The 20,500-nt window shown below is 39.3% G+C and overlaps 1 protein-coding gene across 19 annotated transcripts in view; it reads left to right on the forward strand.

Moving 5' to 3' along the window:
* The window catches only part of Naprt (nicotinate phosphoribosyltransferase), a 97,910-nt gene that overhangs the window by 71,364 nt on the left and 6,046 nt on the right, over positions 1-20,500 (forward strand). For 8 of the 19 annotated variants that reach the window (XM_073965698.1, XM_073965703.1, XM_073965696.1 and 5 more), the window contains exons 6-10: positions 2,157-2,297; positions 2,370-2,541; positions 18,477-18,742; positions 18,812-18,938; positions 19,001-19,283. In XM_073965698.1, the coding sequence (XP_073821799.1) occupies positions 2,157-2,297; positions 2,370-2,541; positions 18,477-18,742; positions 18,812-18,938; positions 19,001-19,283 (989 nt within the window). Of the gene's footprint in view, positions 1-2,156; positions 2,298-2,369; positions 2,542-6,524; positions 6,969-18,476; positions 18,743-18,811; positions 18,939-19,000; positions 19,284-20,500 lie in introns of all 19 variants that reach the window. The other 11 variants (XM_073965692.1, XM_073965689.1, XM_073965695.1 and 8 more) reach the window with 2 other exon arrangements.

The following is a 20,500-nucleotide window of genomic DNA, read 5'->3' on the forward strand; positions in this document are numbered from 1 at the left end:
AGGGTCTTTAGAAGCACCCTTTACTTTGGAAAGGGTCTTTAGAAGCACCCTTTACTTTGGAAAGGGTCTTTAGGGTCTTTAGAAGCACCCTTTACTTTGGAAAGGGTCTTTAGAAGCACCCTTTACTTTGGAAAGGGTCTTTAGAAGCACCCTTTACTTTGGAAAGGGTCTTTAGAAGCACCCTTTACTTTGGAAAGGGTCTTTTGAAGCAATCTTTCCTTTGGAAAGGGTCTTTAGAAGCACCCTTTACTATAGAAAGGGTCTTTAGAAGCGCTCTTTACTTTGGAAAAAGTCTTTAGGAACAACCTTTCTTTGGAAAGGTTTAGAAGCACCCTTTACTATGGAAAGGGTCTTTAGAAGCACCCTTAACTTTGGAAAAAGTTTTTAGAAACAACCTTTCTTTGGAAAGGGTGTTTAGAAGCGCATTTTACTTTGGAAAAAGTCTTTAGAAACAACTTTTCTTTGAAAAGGGTGTTTAGATGCACCCTTTACTTTGGAAAGGGTCTTTAGAAGTGCCCTTTACTTTGGAAAGGGTTTTTAGAAGCACTCTTTACCTAGGAAGGGGTCTTTAGAAGCACCCTTTACTTTGCAAAGGGTCTTTAGAAGCCCCCTTTACTTTGGAAAGGGTATTTAGAAGCACCCTTTACTTTGGAAAGGGTCTTTAGAAGCACCTTTTACTTTGAAAATGGTGTTTAGAAGCAAGCTTTTCTTTGCAAAGCGTCTTTAGAAGCACTCTTTACTTTGGAAAAGGTCTTTAGAAGCACTCTTTACTTTGGAAAGGGTCTTTTGAAACACCCTTTACTTTAGAAAGGGTCTCTAGAAGCCTCCTTTACTTTGGAAAGGTTCTTTAGAAGCACCCTTGCCTTGGAAAAGTGTCTCTGGAAGAACGCTTGCCTTTGAAAAGGGTCTCTAGAGGCACCCTTTGATTGGAAAGGGTATTTAGAAGCACACTTTCGTTTCGAAAGGGTCTTTAGAAGCACCCTTTCCTTTGCTTTGAAAAGGGTCTTTTGAAACAATCTTTCCTTTGGAAAGGGTCTTTTGAAGCAACCTTTACTTTGGAAAGGGTCTTTAGAAGCATCCTTGACTTTGCAAATGGTCTTTAGAAGCACCCTTTACTTTGCAAAGGGTCTTAAGAAGCACCCTTCACTTTGGAAAGAGTCTTTAAAAGCATCCTTTACTTTGGAAAGTGTTAGGGTTCTACTGTAAACAATCAGAAACTAGGCATCATTGTTATTATACATACACACACACACACTTGCTACCCTCATGCTATACTCTTTCTCACTCAGTCAGTCTCTTTCAGTCATTCAGACAACACAGTCATTGTATTACACCACAAGTATTAACACGCACATCAACTATTGTAACGTATTTCAGTTTCCAGAATTAAACAGAAAGGATTTTTAGAATCACCCTTTACTTAGGAAAGGGTCTTTAGAAGCACCCTTTACTTTGGAAAGGGTCTTTGGAAAAATAAATTGGCAAAAATATTACCGGAAAGGGTCTTTAGAAGCGATCTTTCCTTTGGAAAGGGTGTTTAGATGCAACCTTTCCTTTGGAAAGGGCCCTTAGAAGCAACCTTTCCTTTGGAAAGGGTCCTTAGAAGCAACCGTTCCTTTGGAAAGGGTCTTTAGAAGCACCCTTTACTTTGCAAAGGGTTTTTAGAAGCACTCTTTACTTTGGAAGGGGTCCTAAGAAACACCCTTTACTTTGGAAAGGGCCTTTAGAAGCAACCTTTCCTTTGGAAAGGGTCCTTAGAAGCAACCTTTCCTTTGGAAGGGGTCCTTAGAAGCAATCTTTCCTTTGGAAAGGGTCTTTAGAAGCACCCTTTACTTTGCAAAGGGTTTTTAGAAGCACCCATTTTTTACTTTGGAAAGGGTTTTTAGAAGCACCTTTTACTTTGGAAAGGGTCTTTAGAAGCAACCTTTTCTTTGGAAGGTGGAAAAATAAATTGGCAAAAATATTACCGGAGAGGGTCTTTAGAAGCAACCTTTCCTTTGGAAAAAGTCTTTAGAAGCGCTCTTTACTTTGGAAAGGGTCTTTAGAAGCACCCTTTCCTTTGGAAAGGGTCTTTATAAGTAACTGGAAAGATTCCCCCCAACATCATAAATTTGCAAATAAATTGCTTTAAATTTCTCCCTCCTTTTATATTGCAGGTGGTTTCGATGGTACCTCCAATGTCTTGGCTGGTAAACTTTTTAATATACCCGTCAAAGGAACCCACGCCCATGCCTATATTACATCATTTTCGGGTATTGGTGAGCTTAAGACGCGACTGCTGAAACATAAAACAACAGGTAAGTGAAATATTTAACTTTTTTCATTTAACAAATCTCTCAAATATCTTTTTCCCATCTCTCCTGCCCTAGGCGTAACGGGTGATCTACTGGAATTAGCTGTACAATATCGTCAAGCATTGTCACAATTACTCGATGTTTCGACGGAAGAATCTTCTGAAGGCGAATTGGCCGCCATGGTATCATATGCTATTGCATTTCCCGATGGATTTATGGCTCTAGTCGATACGTACGATGTTAAGAGGTATTTCGCTTTTAGGCAAATTCTCTCGGAACAAAAACCAATTTCATTTAGATATTATTTATTGATTTTGAAAATTCCCCCCTAAACTATTGCTAATAATGATTCTATTTTGGAAATCAAAACCAACATATTATTGCACTTCTAACCTAGTGTTGATACCAGTTACTTACCCTACATTTATTTCATAGTGTTATTAACAACAATAGCAACAACAAAAAGTAATGGAATATTAACCAAGTTATTGTGTTTTGTCCAAGCGTTCAGATTTCGTTTAAATCTTTTTTTCCTATGTGTGTGTCATGTCTCTGCTAACCTTTGATTTGATTCGAAAGAAATATTGGTTTTAATTATTTGTATATCCTACACCACTGTGGGCAAATAAGGATTTTTGAAAAATATTTTGGCGGAGTTTGAGATTAGAAAACGTGGATTTTTGGGGAATTATTTGAATAGAAAATGTGGATTTTTTAAAGAATATTTTTGGGGGATTTTTTGAATTGAAAACGTGGATTTTTTAAGGAATATTTTTGGAGGAATATTTTAATAGAAAACGTGGATTTTTTAAAGAATATTTTTGGGGGATTATTTTAATAGAAAACGTGGATTTTTTAAGGATTTTATAAGGATTTTTTTTGGGGGATTATTTGAATAGAAAACGAAGATTTTATAAGGATTTTTTTTTTTGGGATTATTTGAATAGAAAACGTGGATTTTTTAAAGAATATTTTTGGGCGATTATTTTAATAGAAAACGTGGATTTTTAAAAGAATATTTTTGGGGGATTATTTGAATAGAAAACGTGGATTTTTTGAAGAATATTTATGGGGGATTATTTGAATAGAAAATGTGGATTTTTTAAAGAATATTTTTGGGGGATTATTTGAATAGAAAATGTGGATTTTTTAAAGAATATTTTTGGGGGATTATTTGAATAGAAACGTGGATTTTTTTAAAGAATATTTTTGGGGGATTATTTGAATAGAAAACGTGGATTTTTTAAAGAATATTTTTGGGGGATTATTTGAATAGAAAACGTGGATTTTTTAAAGAATATTTTTGGGCGATTATTTGAATAGAAAACGTGGATTTTTTAAGAATATTTTTGGGGGATTATTTGAATAGAAACGTGGATTTTTTAAAGAATATTTTTGGGGGATTATTTTAATAAAAAACGTGGATTTTTTAAAGAATATTTTTGGGGGATTATTTGAATAGAAACGTGGATTTTTTAAAGAATATTTTTGGGGACTATTTGTAAAGAAAACGTGGATTTTTTAAAGAATATTTTTGGGGGATTATTTGAATAGAAACGTGGATTTTTTAAAGAATATTTTTGGGGGACTATTTTTAAAGAAAACGTGGATTTTTTTAAGAATATTTTTGGGGGATTATTTGAATAGGAACGTGGATTTTTTAAAGAATATTTTTGGGGGATTATTTGAATAGAAAACGTGGATTTTTTAAAGAATATTTTTTGGGGATTTTTTGAATAGAAAATGTGTATTTTTTAACGAATATATTTGGGGGATTATTTGAATAGAAAACGTGGATTTTGGGGGATTATTTGAATAGAAAACGTGGATGTTTTAAAGAATATTTTTGGGGGCTTATTTGAAAAGAAAACGTGGATTTTTTAAAGAATATTTTTGGGGGATTATTTTCATAGAAAACGTGGAGTTTTTTTTAAAGAATATTTTTGGTGGATTATTTTAATAGAAAACGTGGATTTTTTAAAAAATATTTTTGGGCGATTATTTGAATAGAAAACGTGGATTTTTTAAAGAATATTTTTGGGGGATTATTTGAATAGAAAACGTGGATTTTTTAAAGAATATTTATGGGGGATTATTTGAATAGAAAACGTGGATTTTTTAAAGAATATTTATGGGGGATTATTTTAATAGAAAACGTGGATTTTTTAAAGAATATTTATGGGGGATTATTTGAATAGAAAACGTGGATTTTTAAAGAATATTTATGGGGGATTATTTGAATAGAAAACGTGGATTTTTTAAAGAATATTTATGGGGGATTATTTGAATAGAAAACGTGGATTTTTTAAAGAATATTTATGGGGGATTATTTGAATAGAAAACGTGGATTTTTTAAAGAATATTTATGGGGGATTATTTGAATAGAAAACGTGGATTTTTTTAAAGAATATTTATGGGGGATTTTTTGAATAGAAAACGTGGATTTTTTAAAGAATATTTATGGGGGATTATTTGAATAGAAAACGTGGATTTTTTAAAGAATATTTTTGGGGGATTGCTTGAATAGAAAACGTGGATTTTTTTAAAGAATATTTTTGGGGAATTATTTGAATAGAAAACGTGGATTTTTTAAAGAATATTTTTGGGCGATTATTTGAATAGAAAACGTGGATTTTTTAAAGAATATTCTTGGGCGATTATTTGAATAGAAAACGTGGATTTTTTAAAGAATATTCTTGGGCGATTATTTGAATAGAAAACGTGGATTTTTTATAGAATATTTTTTTTGGCGATTATTTGAATAGAAAACGTGGATTTTTTAAAGAATATTTTTGGGAGATTATTTGAATAGACAACGTGGATTTTTAAAGAATATTTTTGGGGGATTATTTGAATAGAAAACGTGGATTTTTTAAAGAATATTTTTGGGGGATTATTTGAATAGAAAACGTGGATTTTTTAAACAATATTTTTGGAGGATTATTTGAATAGAAAACGTGGATTTTTTAAAGAATATTTTTGGGGGATTATTTAAATAGAAAACGTGGATTTTTTAAAGAATATTTTTGGGGGATTATTTGAATAGAATACGTGGATTTTTAAAAGAATATTTTTGGGGGATTATTTGAATAGAAAACGTGGATTTTTTAAATAATATTTTTGGGGGATTATTTGAATAGAAAACGTGGATTTTTTAAGAATATTTATAGGGGATTATTTGAATAGAAAACGTGGATTTTTTAAAGAATATTTTTGGGGGATTATTTGAATAGAAAACGTGGATTTTTTAAAAGAATATTTTTGGGGGATTATTTGAATAGAAAACGTGGATTTTTTAAAGAATATTTTTGGGGGATTATTTGAATAGAAAACGTGGATTTTTTAAAAGAATATTTTTGGGGGATTATTTGAATAGAAAACGTGGATTTTTTAAAAGAATATTTTTGGGGGATTATTTGAATAGAAAACGTGGATTTTTTAAAGAATATTTTTGGGGGATTATTTGAATAGAAAACGTGGATTTTTTAAAGAATATTTTTGGGGGATTATTTGAATAGAAAACGTGGATTTTTTAAAGAATATTTTTGGGGGATTATTTGAATAGAAAACGTGGATTTTTTAAAGAATATTTTTGGGGGATTATTTGAATAGAAAACGTGGATTTTTTAAAGAATATTTTTGGGGGATTATTTGAATAGAAAACGTGGATTTTTTAAAGAATATTTTTGGGGGATTATTTGAATAGAAAACGTGGATTTTTTAAAGAATATTTTTGGGGGCTTATTTGAATAGAAAACGTGGATTTTTTAAAGAACATTTTTGGGGGCTTATTTGAATAGAAAACGTGGATTTTTTAAAGAAAATTTTTGGGGGATTATTTGAATAGAAAACGTGGATTTTTTTAAAGAATATTTTTGGGGGATTATTTGAATAGAAAACGTGGATTTTTTTAAAGAATATTTTTGAGGGATTATTTGAATAGAAAACGTGGATTTTTTAAAGAACATTTATGGGGGATTATTTGAAGAGAAAACGTGGATTTTGTAAAGAATATCTCTTATATACATTTTAATCTTTTTTCATGGTGGTGTAGGGTACCAAATGGTCGACCAAGTCGATTGCAACCTCCTTTGTTAAAATTAAAAAAAAAAACTTTTTGTTTCTTAAGTTTACAACAAAATATTTGCCTATAAGAAACCAAAAAAAAAAAAAAAACAAAACACATTACATAAAATATGAATTTTCTTAAAATTTTGTTTCTAAAAATAGCAAAAAACCTAAAAATGACAAAAATATTGAGAATTTAAAACTTTCTGCCACTAAAACAAAGCCAAATAATAGACTAGCGACACCACCATCTAAATCAATTGATGTTCAGAAAAACCAAAGACAACAACAACAAAAGAATGTTTATAATACCAAATTAACAAATGGAATATCGCCAGCATTACATCCGTCACAGATGAATGGTAATGCGTCAAGTGAATGCAATGCCTTAAAGAGGTCACATACAAATGGCAATTCAAATCATAAATCTGGCATAAATGGCTTAAAAACAGCGAACACCACATCTACGCAGCTATCGCCTTCGTCTTCGCCGTCGTCGTTGTCGAGTAACTTTAATATTCGTAACATTTGCAAAGAGAATAATTCTCAATCATGTCAATCACCATCATCATCCGTACTGCCAAAATATGTCGAGAAGTCATACAGGTAATTATTGTATATTCCCTCTCTCCACTACTTCTTTCCGTACTACTTCCTCTTATCTTTAAAGAGATACTTTATATAGTTTCTTATTTAGTTTTTTTTTTTGTATTTTATATTTAATGCTTGAATATTGTGAAGTGTGAAGGTGGTGGGTAAATTGTAAGGACATCATAAGACACAATAGAACAATTGACACTTCTTAAAACTACTTTTGATAGAAACTGAAGGCCGTATGTTAAATATAAAAGGCACATTGTGACTTATGATGTATGATTTTACAATAACCCACCACTCCATTTCATCAAAAATTATACAAATTCTAAACCAGCATAGTTTCGGTCTCTTCTCTCTATCAGCTGCTATTTTTATGAATATCATAAAACTCTTTTAGTTTTCTATCATGCATGTCTTCTTGTTCCTTCTTTTTGTTCACTTCATTTTTAATAGTCAATATTCCCTATTAACAACTGACTGTGTTGTATTGTTTTGTATAGTCTATTTTGTTGAATTTTTATTTTTTGGTTTGGTGTGATCTTACCCTTAAAAAAACACCCTTTACAACAATTGGCATGAAGTACAAATTGGTTTCGGAAAATGTTTAATATTACAAGATATATTGTAAAATACACAACAAAATTATGCTTTTCAAAATTCAATATTGGCTTATAAAACTATTTGATATATTGGTCTATAATCGATTGATCAACTACAACAAACGAGGTGATTTTCAAGGTACTTTTTGTGTAATTTCTTTATTATTCTATTTCTCAATATTTTCTTGTGTTTTAAAGGTAAATATTTTATTTGTTTATTTTCTCTTATTTGCATGCAATTTTTTTATTTTGAAATATTATAAGTGGAAACATGCACCCAAATTCAATTCCAACTAACGCTAGGTTTCGCTATGCAGCTGAATCGAATTCAAATGATTTTAATCATTATACCGTCAGCTTGTCCCCGTTTAGACAAACAGTTTGATACGATCAAAAATCTGGCTCGTCGTAATAGTGGTTTTTGGACGCCAACAATGTTTGGAGGAAATCCGTTTCAAACAATTTCGAGTCGATTTAGCTCTGTACGTCCCTCTGTCCATCACGCAAAATAACTCTCGAACGGTTCAACCAATTTGGTCCATATTTTGAAGGTTCACCTCCTTCGGATACCTCCCCAACAAAGGTTCAAAATTCAATAAATCTCGAAGGGAGTAACAGATTTGGTCCAAACTTTGCACTTCGTAATATTTCTCCCAGAAATAGATTAGGTTCGAATATGGACTATTTGATAAAAATATATGGCCTTTGGGATCGTCTCCTGTAGAGTAGATGACGCTCGTCAACTATAGAGTAGAACCTTGGCATTGTCTATTGTAGAATAGATGACCCCTGGTGTGGTCTACTGTAGAGTAGAGGGCCTACTTCTACTGCATATTAGATGGCATTTGGGGTCGTCTACTGTAGAGTAGATGGCCCTTGGGGTCGTCTACTGTAGAATAGATGGCCCTTGGGGTCATCTACTGTAGAGTAGATGGGCCTTGGGGTCGTCTACTGTAGAGTAGATGGGCCTTGGGGTCGTCTACTGTAGAGTAGATGGTCCTTGGGGTCGTCTACTGTTGAGTAGATGGGCCGTGGGGACGTCTACTCTCGAGTAGATGGCCCTTGGGGTCGTCTACTGTAGAGTAGATGGCCCTAGGGTCGTCTACTGTAGAGTAGATGACCCTTGGGGTCGTCTCCTATAGAGTAGATGACCCTTGGGGTCGTCTCCTATGGAGTAGATGACCCTTGGGGTCGTCTCCTATAGAGTAGATGACCCTTGGGGTCGTCTACTATAGAGTAGATGACCCTTGGGGTCGTCTACTATAGAGTAGATGACCCTTGGGGTCGTCTACTATAGAGTAGATGACCCTTGTGGTCGTCTACTATAGAGTAGATGACCCTTGTGGTCGTCTCCTATAGAGTAGATGACCCTTGGGGTCGTCTACTATAGAGTAGATGACCCTTGTGGTCGTCTACTATAGAGTAGATGACCCTTGTGGTCGTCTACTATAGAGTAGATGACCCTTGGGGTCGTCTACCGTAGAGTATACCTTTGGGGTCGTCTACTATAGAGTAGATGACCCTTGGGGTCGTCTACTGTAGAGTAGATGGCCCTTGGGGTCGTCTACTGTAGAGTAGATGGCCCTTGGGGTCGTCTACTGTAGAGTAGATGGCCCTTGGGGTCGTCTACTGTAAATTAGATGGCCCTTGGGGTCGTCTACTGTAGAGTAGATGGCCCTTGGGGTCGTCTACTATAGAGTAGATGATCCTTGGGGTCGTCTACCGTAGAGTATACCTTTGGGGTCGTCTACTGTAGAGTAGATGGGCCTTGGGGTCGTCTACTGTAGAGTAGATGGTCCTTGGGGTCGTCTACTGTTGAGTAGATGGGCCGTGGGGACGTCTACTCTCGAGTAGATGGCCCTTGGGGTCGTCTACTGTAGAGTAGATGGCCCTAGGGTCGTCTACTGTAGAGTAGATGACCCTTGGGGTCGTCTCCTATAGAGTAGATGACCCTTGGGGTCGTCTCCTATGGAGTAGATGACCCTTGGGGTCGTCTCCTATAGAGTAGATGACCCTTGGGGTCGTCTACTATAGAGTAGATGACCCTTGGGGTCGTCTACTATAGAGTAGATGACCCTTGGGGTCGTCTACTATAGAGTAGATGACCCTTGTGGTCATCTACTATAGAGTAGATGACCCTTGTGGTCGTCTCCTATAGAGTAGATGACCCTTGGGGTCGTCTACTATAGAGTAGATGACCCTTGTGGTCGTCTACTATAGAGTAGATGACCCTTGTGGTCGTCTACTATAGAGTAGATGACCCTTGGGGTCGTCTACCGTAGAGTATACCTTTGGGGTCGTCTACTATAGAGTAGATGACCCTTGGGGTCGTCTACTGTAGAGTAGATGGCCCTTGGGGTCGTCTACTGTAGAGTAGATGGCCCTTGGGGTCGTCTACTGTAGAGTAGATGGCCCTTGGGGTCGTCTACTGTAAATTAGATGGCCCTTGGGGTCGTCTACTGTAGAGTAGATGGCCCTTGGGGTCGTCTACTATAGAGTAGATGATCCTTGGGGTCGTCTACCGTAGAGTATACCTTTGGGGTCGTCTACTATAGAGTAGATGGCCCTTGGGGTCGTCTACTGTAGAGTAGATGACCCTTGGGGTCGTCTACTGTAGAGTAGATGACCCTTGGGGTCGTCTATTGTAGAGTAGTTGGTCCTTGGGGTCGTCTATTGTAGAGTAGTTGGTCCTTGGGGTCGTCTACTGTAGAGTAGATGGCCCTTGGGGTCGTCTACTGTAGAGTAGATGGCCCTTGGGGTCGTCTACTGTAGAGTAGATGGCCCTTGGGGTCGTCTACTGTAGAGTAGATGACCCTTGGGGTCGTCTACTGTAGAGTAGATGGCCCTTGGGGTCGTCTACTGTAGAGTAGATGGCCCTTGGGGTCGTCTACTGTAGAGTAGATGGCCCTTGGGGTCGTCTACTGTAGAGTAGATGACCCTTGGGGTCGTCTATTGTAGAGTAGTTGGTCCTTGGGGTCGTCTACTGTAGAGTAGATGGCCCTTGGGATCGTCTACTGTAGAGTAGATGGCCCTTGGGATCGTCTACTGTAGAGTAGATGGCCCTTGGGATCGTCTACTGTAGAGTAGATGGCCCTTGGGGTCGTCTACTGTAGAGTAGATGGCCCTTGGGGTCGTCTACTGTAGAGTATATGTCCCTTGGGATCGTCTAGGCTAGATTGCCTATGATGGGGTCGTCTAGTGTAGAGTAGATGGCCCTTGGAGAGTCGTCTACTCTAGAGTAAATGGCCCTTGGAGTCGTCTACTGTAGACTAGATGGTTGTCTGCTTTAGAGTAGAGGGCCCATTAAGACGTCTGCTGATAAGTAGAAAGCGCTTGGGGTCGCCTAGTGTAGAGTAGATGGTCTCTTGTAGAATTGATGACTCTTGGGATCGTCTTCTGTATTACAGATGGTCCTTGGGATAGTTTATTGTAGAGTAGATGGCTCTTGGAATCGTCTTCTGTCTTTGGGGTCCGCTGCTGCAGAGTAGATGGCCCTTGGGATAGTCTACTGTAGAGTAGGTGGTGCTTGGGGTAGTACATTGTAGAGCAGATGGCTCATGGGGTCCTCTACTATAGAGTAAATGATCCTTGGTGTCTCTACAGTAGAGTATATGGTCCTTGGGTCGTCTACTGCAAAGTAGATGGCACTTGGGGTCGTATAGTGTGGAGTAAATGACCTTTGGGGTCTCTACTGTAGGGCAGATGGTCCTTGAGTTCATCTACTGTAGAGTAAATGGCCATCGGGATTGTTAAATGTTGAGTAGATGTCCCATGGTAGATGGACCTTGGGAACGTTTACTTATACAGCAAAATTACGTTCGTCACATGGTGGAGGGTATTAGAAATTCGACAATAACAACAGTTATATTCTATATAAATATTTTATGAAGCATGGATAACATTCACATTACTGTTATATTTTATTTATTAGTTATTATCTATTAATTTTTTATTATATTAATTTTCATTCACACATTGTCTTTACATGCTTGCCCTACTTTTCATTATTAATTATGGTTTCCTTTTATGTAATTGGCTTTTTTAATTTTATTTTATTTACTTTAATTTATCAATTTGATTCTTTTTTTCTTTTCAAAAGCTATTAACATTTATTAATAAGTTGAGAATTAATTCAAGCTCGATTCTCAACTTATTAATAAACCAAAGAGGTCGAATAAAACACAAAATATTATTAACATTTATTCGAACTCAAATCAGGAATGAAATCAACAATCATTAAATCATCGTTTAACCAAAGTAAAACCCATTCAATATGAAATTTAATGTCAAAAAGTAAATTTCAAAAAAAACGAAAACCCCTATGACTTCCCGGCACTATTTTGGCAGAGGTATGTGAAACGAGACACAGACATCATCAGATCATAACAACAAGAAGAATAAAAAATATAAAAAACCAACAAATCTATATCATTTACTAAGTACTATTGTCATAAAATAAATATACTATTGTTATAATTATGTTTGTAATATGTTTATGGCTAATTATGTGTATGTGTGTGTTATTTAAGTTAAAAATGTTTTTATTACAAATTGTCTTTTGTCTACCGTCAAACACTCCCAAACTGATTGTTGTTACACCTAGAATTAAACATTTAAAGGAGTTAATTTGAAATAGAAAAAAGTAGTAATTTAGCCGGTTTCTGTGAAAGTTAGCTGCAAAAGCAAAATTTGTTCACAAACCAATCCACGTATTTATTATTGTGTTTCACGTTATGTGTGACCATTGTTCCTTCCACTTTCATTCCCATTCCCACTTCCACTATCCATGTTGCATTTTTTCATTCATCATACATTTTCAATTCATTGCTAAACGTTTGGAACATCGATGTTATGCTGTTTGAAATGTTCCACAATTTTCTTTGTTTTTTAGTACAAAATGGTCCGAGAGATAACACTGCATGGCTTTTGTAAACCGAACATGTTTGGAGCCGTTATAACGCTTTGTTGTTAATTTAGTTATTATTTGAAATTTTATTTTGGTTATAAGTCGAAAAATATTCTTTTTAATTTCGAAATTGAAACTAGGCAGGCAAATCATTAAAAATAAAAGTACATCCGTTCAATTATTCAATATTAAAATCACAACCTTCAAAATATTAACCTCAAAAAGGAGATGATTTTTTTGAAAACGGATTTTTATATCCCAACAGAAACCCCAGAATGAAAAACGACAAAAAATCATTTGACAAAATTTTTCAAAAATCTTCAGTTTGGAAGGTGCTAACCTCCTGAGAACCCAAAAATTCATATTACAACTAAGTTCCTTATACATATAAAAGAATCTATATGCCATTATCAAAAACAAATTAAAGAAATCGTTCTATTTGTTTCACAGCTGTATTGAATATCTTGTAAGGAGTTGCGGAACCGGACACAAAGTGAACAAAAGGACATCCCTTCCCCACATTTTATCAATATATGACACTGTCTTTGTCGATTTATCTACTAAGAAGTATACTTCCCTTGGAGTCGTCTACTGTTGGACAGATGACCCATGAAGTCGTATACTGTAGAGTAAATGGCGTTTGAGGCCGTCGGCGTAGAATATATGGCTTGGGGTCGTCTACTATCAAGTATATGGTCCTCAGCGTCGTCTACTGTAGAATAGATAGCCCTCGGTGTAGTCTACTGCAGAGTAAATAGCCCTTGGCATCGTCTACTGTAGAGTATATGGTGGTTGGGGTCGTCTACTGTAGAGTAGATGGCCCTTGGGGTCGTCTGCGGTAGAGTAGATGACCCTTGGGGTCGTCTACTGTAGAGTAGATGGTGCTTGGGGTCGTCTACTGTAGAATATATGGTCCTTGGGGTCGTCTACTGTAGAGTAGATGGCCCTTGGGGTCGCCTACTGTAGAGTAGATGGCCCTTGGGGTCGCCTACTGTAGAGTAAATGGCCCTTGGGGTCGTCTACTGTAGAGTAGATCGTCCTTGGCGTCGTCTAGTGTAGAGTAGATGGCCCTTGGGGTCGTCTACTGTAGAGTATATGGTCCTTGGGGTCGTCTACTGTAGAGTATATAGTCCTTGGGGTCGGCTACTGTAGATTAGATGGCCCTTGGTGTCGTCTACTGTAGAGTAGATGACACTTGGGGTCGTCTACTGTAGAGTAGATGGCCCTTGGGGTCGTCTACTGTAGAGTAGATGGCCCTTGGGGTCGTCTACTGTAGATTATATGGCCCTTGGGGTCGCCTACTGTATAGTAGATGGCCCTTGGGGTCGCCAACTATAGAGTAGATGGACCTTGGGGTCGTCAATTATAGAATAGATGGTCCTTGTTGTCGTTTACTGTAAAGTAGATGACCCTTGGAATCGTCTACTGTAGAGTACATGGTCCTTTGGGGTCGTATACTTTAGAGTAAATGGCGTTTGGGGTCGTCGGCGTACCGTAGAATATGTCTTTGGGTCGTCTACTGTAGAGTATATAGCCCTCGGTGTAGACTTCTGTAGAGTAGATTGCCCTCGGTGTAGTCTACTGTAGAGTATATGGCCCTTGGGGTCGTCTACTGTAGAGTAGGTGGCCCTTGCGGTCGTCTACTGCAGAGTAGATAGCCCTTGAAATCTTCTACTGTAGAGAAGATGGCCCTTGGGGTCGTCTACTGTAAATATGGCTTGTAGTCGTCTACTACAAATTATATGGTCCTCAGCGTCGTATACTGTAGAGTAGATGGTCCTTGGTGTCGTCTACTGTAGGGTAGATGAACTTTGGTGTCGTCAACCATAGAGTAGATGGTCCTTGTTGTCGTCCTCTGCAAAGCAGATGGCCCTTTGCGCCATCTACTGTGGAGTAGATGACCCTTTGCGCCATCTACTGTGGAGTAGATGACCCTTTGCGCCATCTACTGTGGAGTAGATGACCCTTATGGTCGTCTACTGTAGAGATGGTGGCCTTTATGGTCGTCTACTGTAGAGTAGATGGCCTTTATAGTCGTCTATTGAAGAGTAGATGACCCTTGCGATCGTCTACTGTACAGTAATCACCCTTGGTCTCGTCTACTGTAGATTAGATGGCCCTTGGGGTCGTCTATAGTAGCCCTTAGAGTCGTTTACTGTAGAATAAATGCCCCTGCGGGCCACAGGCAGTGTTTTGGCGAATTTGCTGCACGACTCGGTTGCTCTGTCTGCTATTGCGGAGGCGACTCAAAACGACCAAGAGAACAATAGCCCGCCGGGGATAACAATCGTGGCGCAATGCGGGGGCCTGACGCCACAATCTGTCGGATGACGAGATGGATACCACTGTCATCCCGTCTCAGACGGACAGGGGGTGACCACCTCGGTTGCTCCTTGGAGCACTAACCCTGATCAATCACACGGCAGAGGGGTATTTCCCACCGGATTCACCCGAAACCATAGTGTTTCGGCCAACGGCTGCCAACCCAACATCAAACCTGTGCTTCACGTAGGTTTCTATGGTGATACAACAACAACAACTAACCCTGATTAGCAGAGAGTAATTCCCTCAAGGGATGGAATGTCGGTCGGTACCGACACTGCCGCTCTTCTTCCAGGCAGGACGCCTTGGTGGATGACGCTATCGGTGAACAGATTGATAATTCTCTCACACCCCCTTCCATCAAGAGTAGTAAGGCATGGGAAAGAAAAGATGGACATGGCTACAAGAGAGCAGTGTACTTCTGCACTAGATATGTAGACAAATCTCCAGGAGAGGTCTCTGAGGCGGAACTCCGGGAGAGAAGGTTAAAGCTTTGCTTTTTGAGGCTTACTGAAAGGAAATACCCTCACATTGAGAAGCTTCCGATACCTGTGGAGGGTATTCCTCAGCCTGACACGGAGGCAGTCGCCAGTCTAAAAACTGCCTTGACTACTTCGGAGCCAGCCAAGTCAGAAAAACCGGTGGTCTCGGCTTGTCCGAATCCCTTGCGGACATCCAAGGTGTCTGCGGCCAACCTGACTTCTTCGGTCCCACCGACGCGGTATCCGAAGTCGGAGAACCCGGAGCCAGCCAAGTCCGAAAAACCGGTGGTCTCGGGATGTCCGAATCCCTTGTGGACATCCAGGGTGTATACGGCCACCCTGACTTCTTCGGCCTAACTGACGCTTTCTCCGAAATCGAATAATCTTAAGGGAAATATACGGGCGGGGTTGCCGCACAAGATCCCAACTAGTGCGCCGGCCTCGCCTGTGAGTGTTGCTAAAGCTGACATCCTAAAATCAACCTCTGCATCAACATCAAACCCAGAGGATAATCTAAAATATGAATGACAGGAAATAGCGCCCTTAGAGGAAAATGGGAAAATGGCAAATCCCACGCCATGGGGTCCTTTGGTATCGGATTGGCGGCTGCCAACCCAGCATCAAACATATGCTTCTACGTAGGTTTCTATGCTGCTAGAACAACAACAACTACTGCACAAAATGAAGGGAGGCGTTGGAAAACGATAGATGGTAGCCGCATCCATTCGATCGTGTCCCATCTAATGATTACTAGGACTATTGTCTCCAGTCGTCAAGCAGACCTTGCCGATGTCGTGATGTCACTTCTAATAAAATTGGATAGAAGGGTAAATTTAAGGTGTTCTTTAGCAATTATAAAAGTTCTCACCTTGTTCTCTTTTGATGACGAAAAACCGTATAGCGTGCTGCTAAGGTCGAGGGCATTTTTAGGAGCTGCTTTGCAATGATGCAGCTCTTGCTGCTTCCGTTCTATTGTGCTTCGGAGGGATTCGGATGCATGACTTTCCCAAATTCGGATTTAAACGCCACCTCGCTACCTACTTTGATAGACTTCTCCAGTACTAATGGTGGTAAACTTTATCAACTTCCCATCCGAAGACCGACATTTTGCTTCTCAACGAACTTCTGAAAGGAGGAGATCCTCATACTGATGTTATCATCCCACACGGAATCTCAGCATTAGGTACGGCAGCCAGGTTAATACCTTCCCAAAGTGAGCCAACGCCATCTACCGATTCATTATTAATCCCCGGCATTGGGGTCTTTGTACCGGATTAACCCGATATCAAAAGCGTTTCGGCCAATGACTGCCAACTCAGCATCAAACCTAGGCTACTACAACAGCAACCGATTCCTTATTCTCGCAGCTAATAACCTTGAATCCTTGTACAGGGTTGACTGGCCGAGCGTTTCTCTGATCCACAATGTCTAAAATGAGGCTATTCCTAAAAGAAGGAGATACTCATACTGATGTTATCATCCCACACGCAATTGCAGCAAAAGGTACGGCATCCAGGTTAATGACTTTCCAAAGTGAGCCAACGACATCTACCGATTCCTTATAATTGCCACGGCACAGGGTTCTTTGTACCGTATTAACCCGAAATTTAAAGTGTCTCGGAATCTAAAGCATCTCTTGACCTCACAGGGTTACAAGGTTTCTGCAAACATGCACTCACTGAAGAGATGTTGGTCTCTCCAGTAGAAACTTCTCTCCGACAGACAAATGGGGCGGCTGTGAGAAAGGCGGGTTTCTGTCCGTCTGACGACATCATCCTCTTCGCAACCACTGGTTTTGATGTCGGACTGGCCGTTTGAGAACTATTGATGTTTGAAGTGATTGACGCTGTCACAGAGCCATCATTGCTGCGTCTACTCGATTTTGCACCTAGGTAGGATGGTTTCATACTGGCGAGGGCTTTTAGAGTTGAGCAGATGACTAGCCTACAATTAAGTTACAGTTTTCGCCTGTTTTGCTTCTCACTTTTCGTAGAAGACTTGGTCGAGGACATATCTTAACCACCTTGGTCGAGGACTTATCTTTACCTAACCAAACGGTTACCTCGGTCATCACCTAAATAGGGACCGCATTAGGGGTTCTTCCTGTTCTTGAAGTGGGAAATTAGCTGATATGAAATTCCCTATTTGATATGTGAGAATAGTTCCTCTCGAACTTCCTCACAATACTTGAATTTCGATTTTAACAGCCGAAATACCTTTTCGCTTGTGGTATTCTGATCCCTCTTCACCTACCGTCTGCATAATGACCGAGTCTGTAATCGCTCGGATTTCCGCCTGAAGGATGTGCTATGCATCGGCAGTCTTGGGGAGATTCTTGTTTCTGCTTCCATGATATAGAGACCGCGTCCGTAAACCTGCAGCTTCCAGCGGGAATCTGTGCTAGAGTTCCATCGATCCACATGTCTCTGCCCTGTATTGAGACTTCACACGAAGCTACTTCTCTTGTTTCAGTTATACGGTCCGATACCATTTGATTTATAGACTTACTCGTTGTGACCCCTGGTATGCTTTAATGGTCTGTTCCGATCCACTCGCTCATCGACTTTAGCCGTGTAGCTGCGATGAATACCTTATTTGAATTTCTATTGGGTGTACAAATAAAGTTGTCTCTAAAGCAGCGATGGCCACCAACAACAACTTTCCTATGCCCCCGGGCATACGACACACACGACCACTGTAAACACATTCGTTCGGTTAACGCATTGTTTACGTTTCCACTCACACTAGCGCAAGTTATAATCTGCAAATGTGTGTTTTTGGCCATCACTGATCTAAAGCCTTAGGCGGTGTAGTCCTCATTGCCCCGCTAATGCTCACGCAATACGTACTTTGGACTTTTTGCAATATCTTCACATTGCAATAGGTACCTTGCCCACCGTGTGGATATGACCTCACACCTGATGGAAGTCATTTTCATGTTATCAAATATAAATTATTTCAAGTGGATTATATTAAATCAGACAATTATTCTAGTCAATTTTTTTAGTTAGATGTTTTAATCGTAGGATTTCAAGGTTATACTGCACATTTTTTTGATATATTTTACACCACCAATATCCACCCTCCCACTGTTTTTGCAATGCAATTTTGTAAATAATATTTTATAATTGTTACAAATTTTTATAAAATTAAAATATTAATCACCATATTTTCCCATTTCTATCTCTCGTTTTCTTGTTCTTATCAGGAGTGGCCTACTCAATTTCTCAGCTGTAGCCTTGGCGCTTAACGACTTGGGTTATCGTGCTGTGGGTGTACGCATTGATTCCGGTGACTTGGCTTATTTGTCGTGTTTGGCCCGTGAGACATTTGAACGTGTCGGCGAGCACTTCAAGGTGCCATGGTTCAGTAAACTTACCATTGTGGCCTCGAATGACATTAATGAGGACACCATATTGAGTTTGAATGAACAGGGTCATAAGATTGATTGTTTTGGTATTGGAACACATTTGGGTAAGCTTTACATCCTAGGAAGAAAAAAATTAAATATGTATAAATAATTTGAATCTCTCTCGTTTTCAGTAACCTGCCAACGCCAGCCAGCCTTGGGTTGTGTTTACAAATTGGTTGAAATCAATGGCCAACCGCGAATAAAACTAAGTCAGGATGTGGAAAAGGTAACCATGCCGGGACACAAAAATGCATACAGGTATGTGGAGAGTGTCATGACTTTTTGTTTACTTTATTGTTAAAACTTATTTTCCTTTTCAGATTATACAGTGCCGATGGCCATGCCTTAATTGACCTCTTACAAAAAGTCACCGAACCACCACCGGTTGTGGGTCAAAAAGTTTTGTGTCGCCATCCTTTCCAAGAATCAAAGCGAGCCTATGTCATTCCATCACATGTCGAGTCGTTGTATAAAATTTATTGGCAAAATGGTAAAATATGCCAACCCTTGTCGAGTTTGGAACAGGTGCGAGAGCGTGTCCAAATGTCCCTGAAGACACTGAGGAATGATCATAAACGAACATTGAATCCCACTCCCTATAAGGTAAGGAAATTGCACATAATTATTTGATAGAAAAATTGAACGAACGTAAGTAAATCTAAGAAGACACTCCCAGAGCCATAAAAGGCCTCTGCAGCAACTTATCAGGGTAGCGTGTTCTATGGAAATAAATAAATAAGATGCAATATCAATGACACCAAAACAGCCTGAGTCGTTTGTCCACCAAACTAGGACAGCGACAGAGAAGGTGCTTGTGCGGGCTTGTGCCGCATGCGGGTCAGATATTTTGCACGTTGTTGTCGATTCTTGCCCTATAGCAATTTAGACGGCTGCACCATCCCCAACGTAGTTGATCCAACGTAACGCAATACACAAAAACTTAGAGGCTAAACAGTTGAGGCATTACCCCACCTTAGGAAACTCCCAACTGTTTCACTCCCGGGATCACCCTGTTCATTTTCCAAACTTCGGGCACGATGTGGGTGGCTAGCGACAGACTGTTCAGCATTATCATACAGATTCCATCACGGCCCAACGCTTAGGATGATTTAGCGTTCCTGATGGCATTCGGAACATCATCCATTGTCAGTTTAGTGGTTCCATCTAGGGAGGAAGAGATCTAATGGGACGTAGTACTCTTCGCTTCCCCTGTCACTCCCGGGTTTCAATTGGTCGATTAAAATACTTGCGCACCTCTTCGGGTTAGTGAACGTAACGTAACCAAACCTGACCGAGGTCCTTTTTTCCTTCTTTCCAGGGTTCGAGAATGACTTAACCTTTGCTCACAATTCACTAATTTCGGCTCCAATGTTGCACCTCTTCAGATGCTCTACCTAATTGCTTGTCTTGACCGAGCAATCTATTGACTTCCAGTGCCAGCCCCCTAACACTGGGGTCACTAGGGTTGGCTCGACAAGGATCATAAGGGTTGGGTAGTCTTCTGAAACGGTGAACTCTCTAAAACCAAGCCGGTTAGCTTTCCCATGATTGACGAAAGTGCACGTTTCTGAAGGAAAGCGTACTTCTATAGACCCTTTTTGGAAGATAGGGTGCTTCTATAGACCCTTTCTGAAAGAGAGGGTGCTTCTATAGACCCTCTCTGAGAGCGTGCTCCGAAAGAAAGACCCTTTCTGAGAGGAGTGTGGCCTTATAGACCCTTTCTGAGAGAAGTGTGGCCTTATAGACCCTTTCTGAAAGAGAGGGTGCTTCTATAGACCCTCTCTGAGAGGGTGCTTTTATAGACCCTTTCTGAAAGAAAG

The sequence above is a fragment of the Musca autumnalis genome, unplaced genomic scaffold, assembly GCF_047663935.1.
Source record: "Musca autumnalis isolate F117 unplaced genomic scaffold, ASM4766393v1 scaffold_2, whole genome shotgun sequence".
Lineage (NCBI taxonomy): Eukaryota > Metazoa > Arthropoda > Insecta > Diptera > Muscidae > Musca > Musca autumnalis.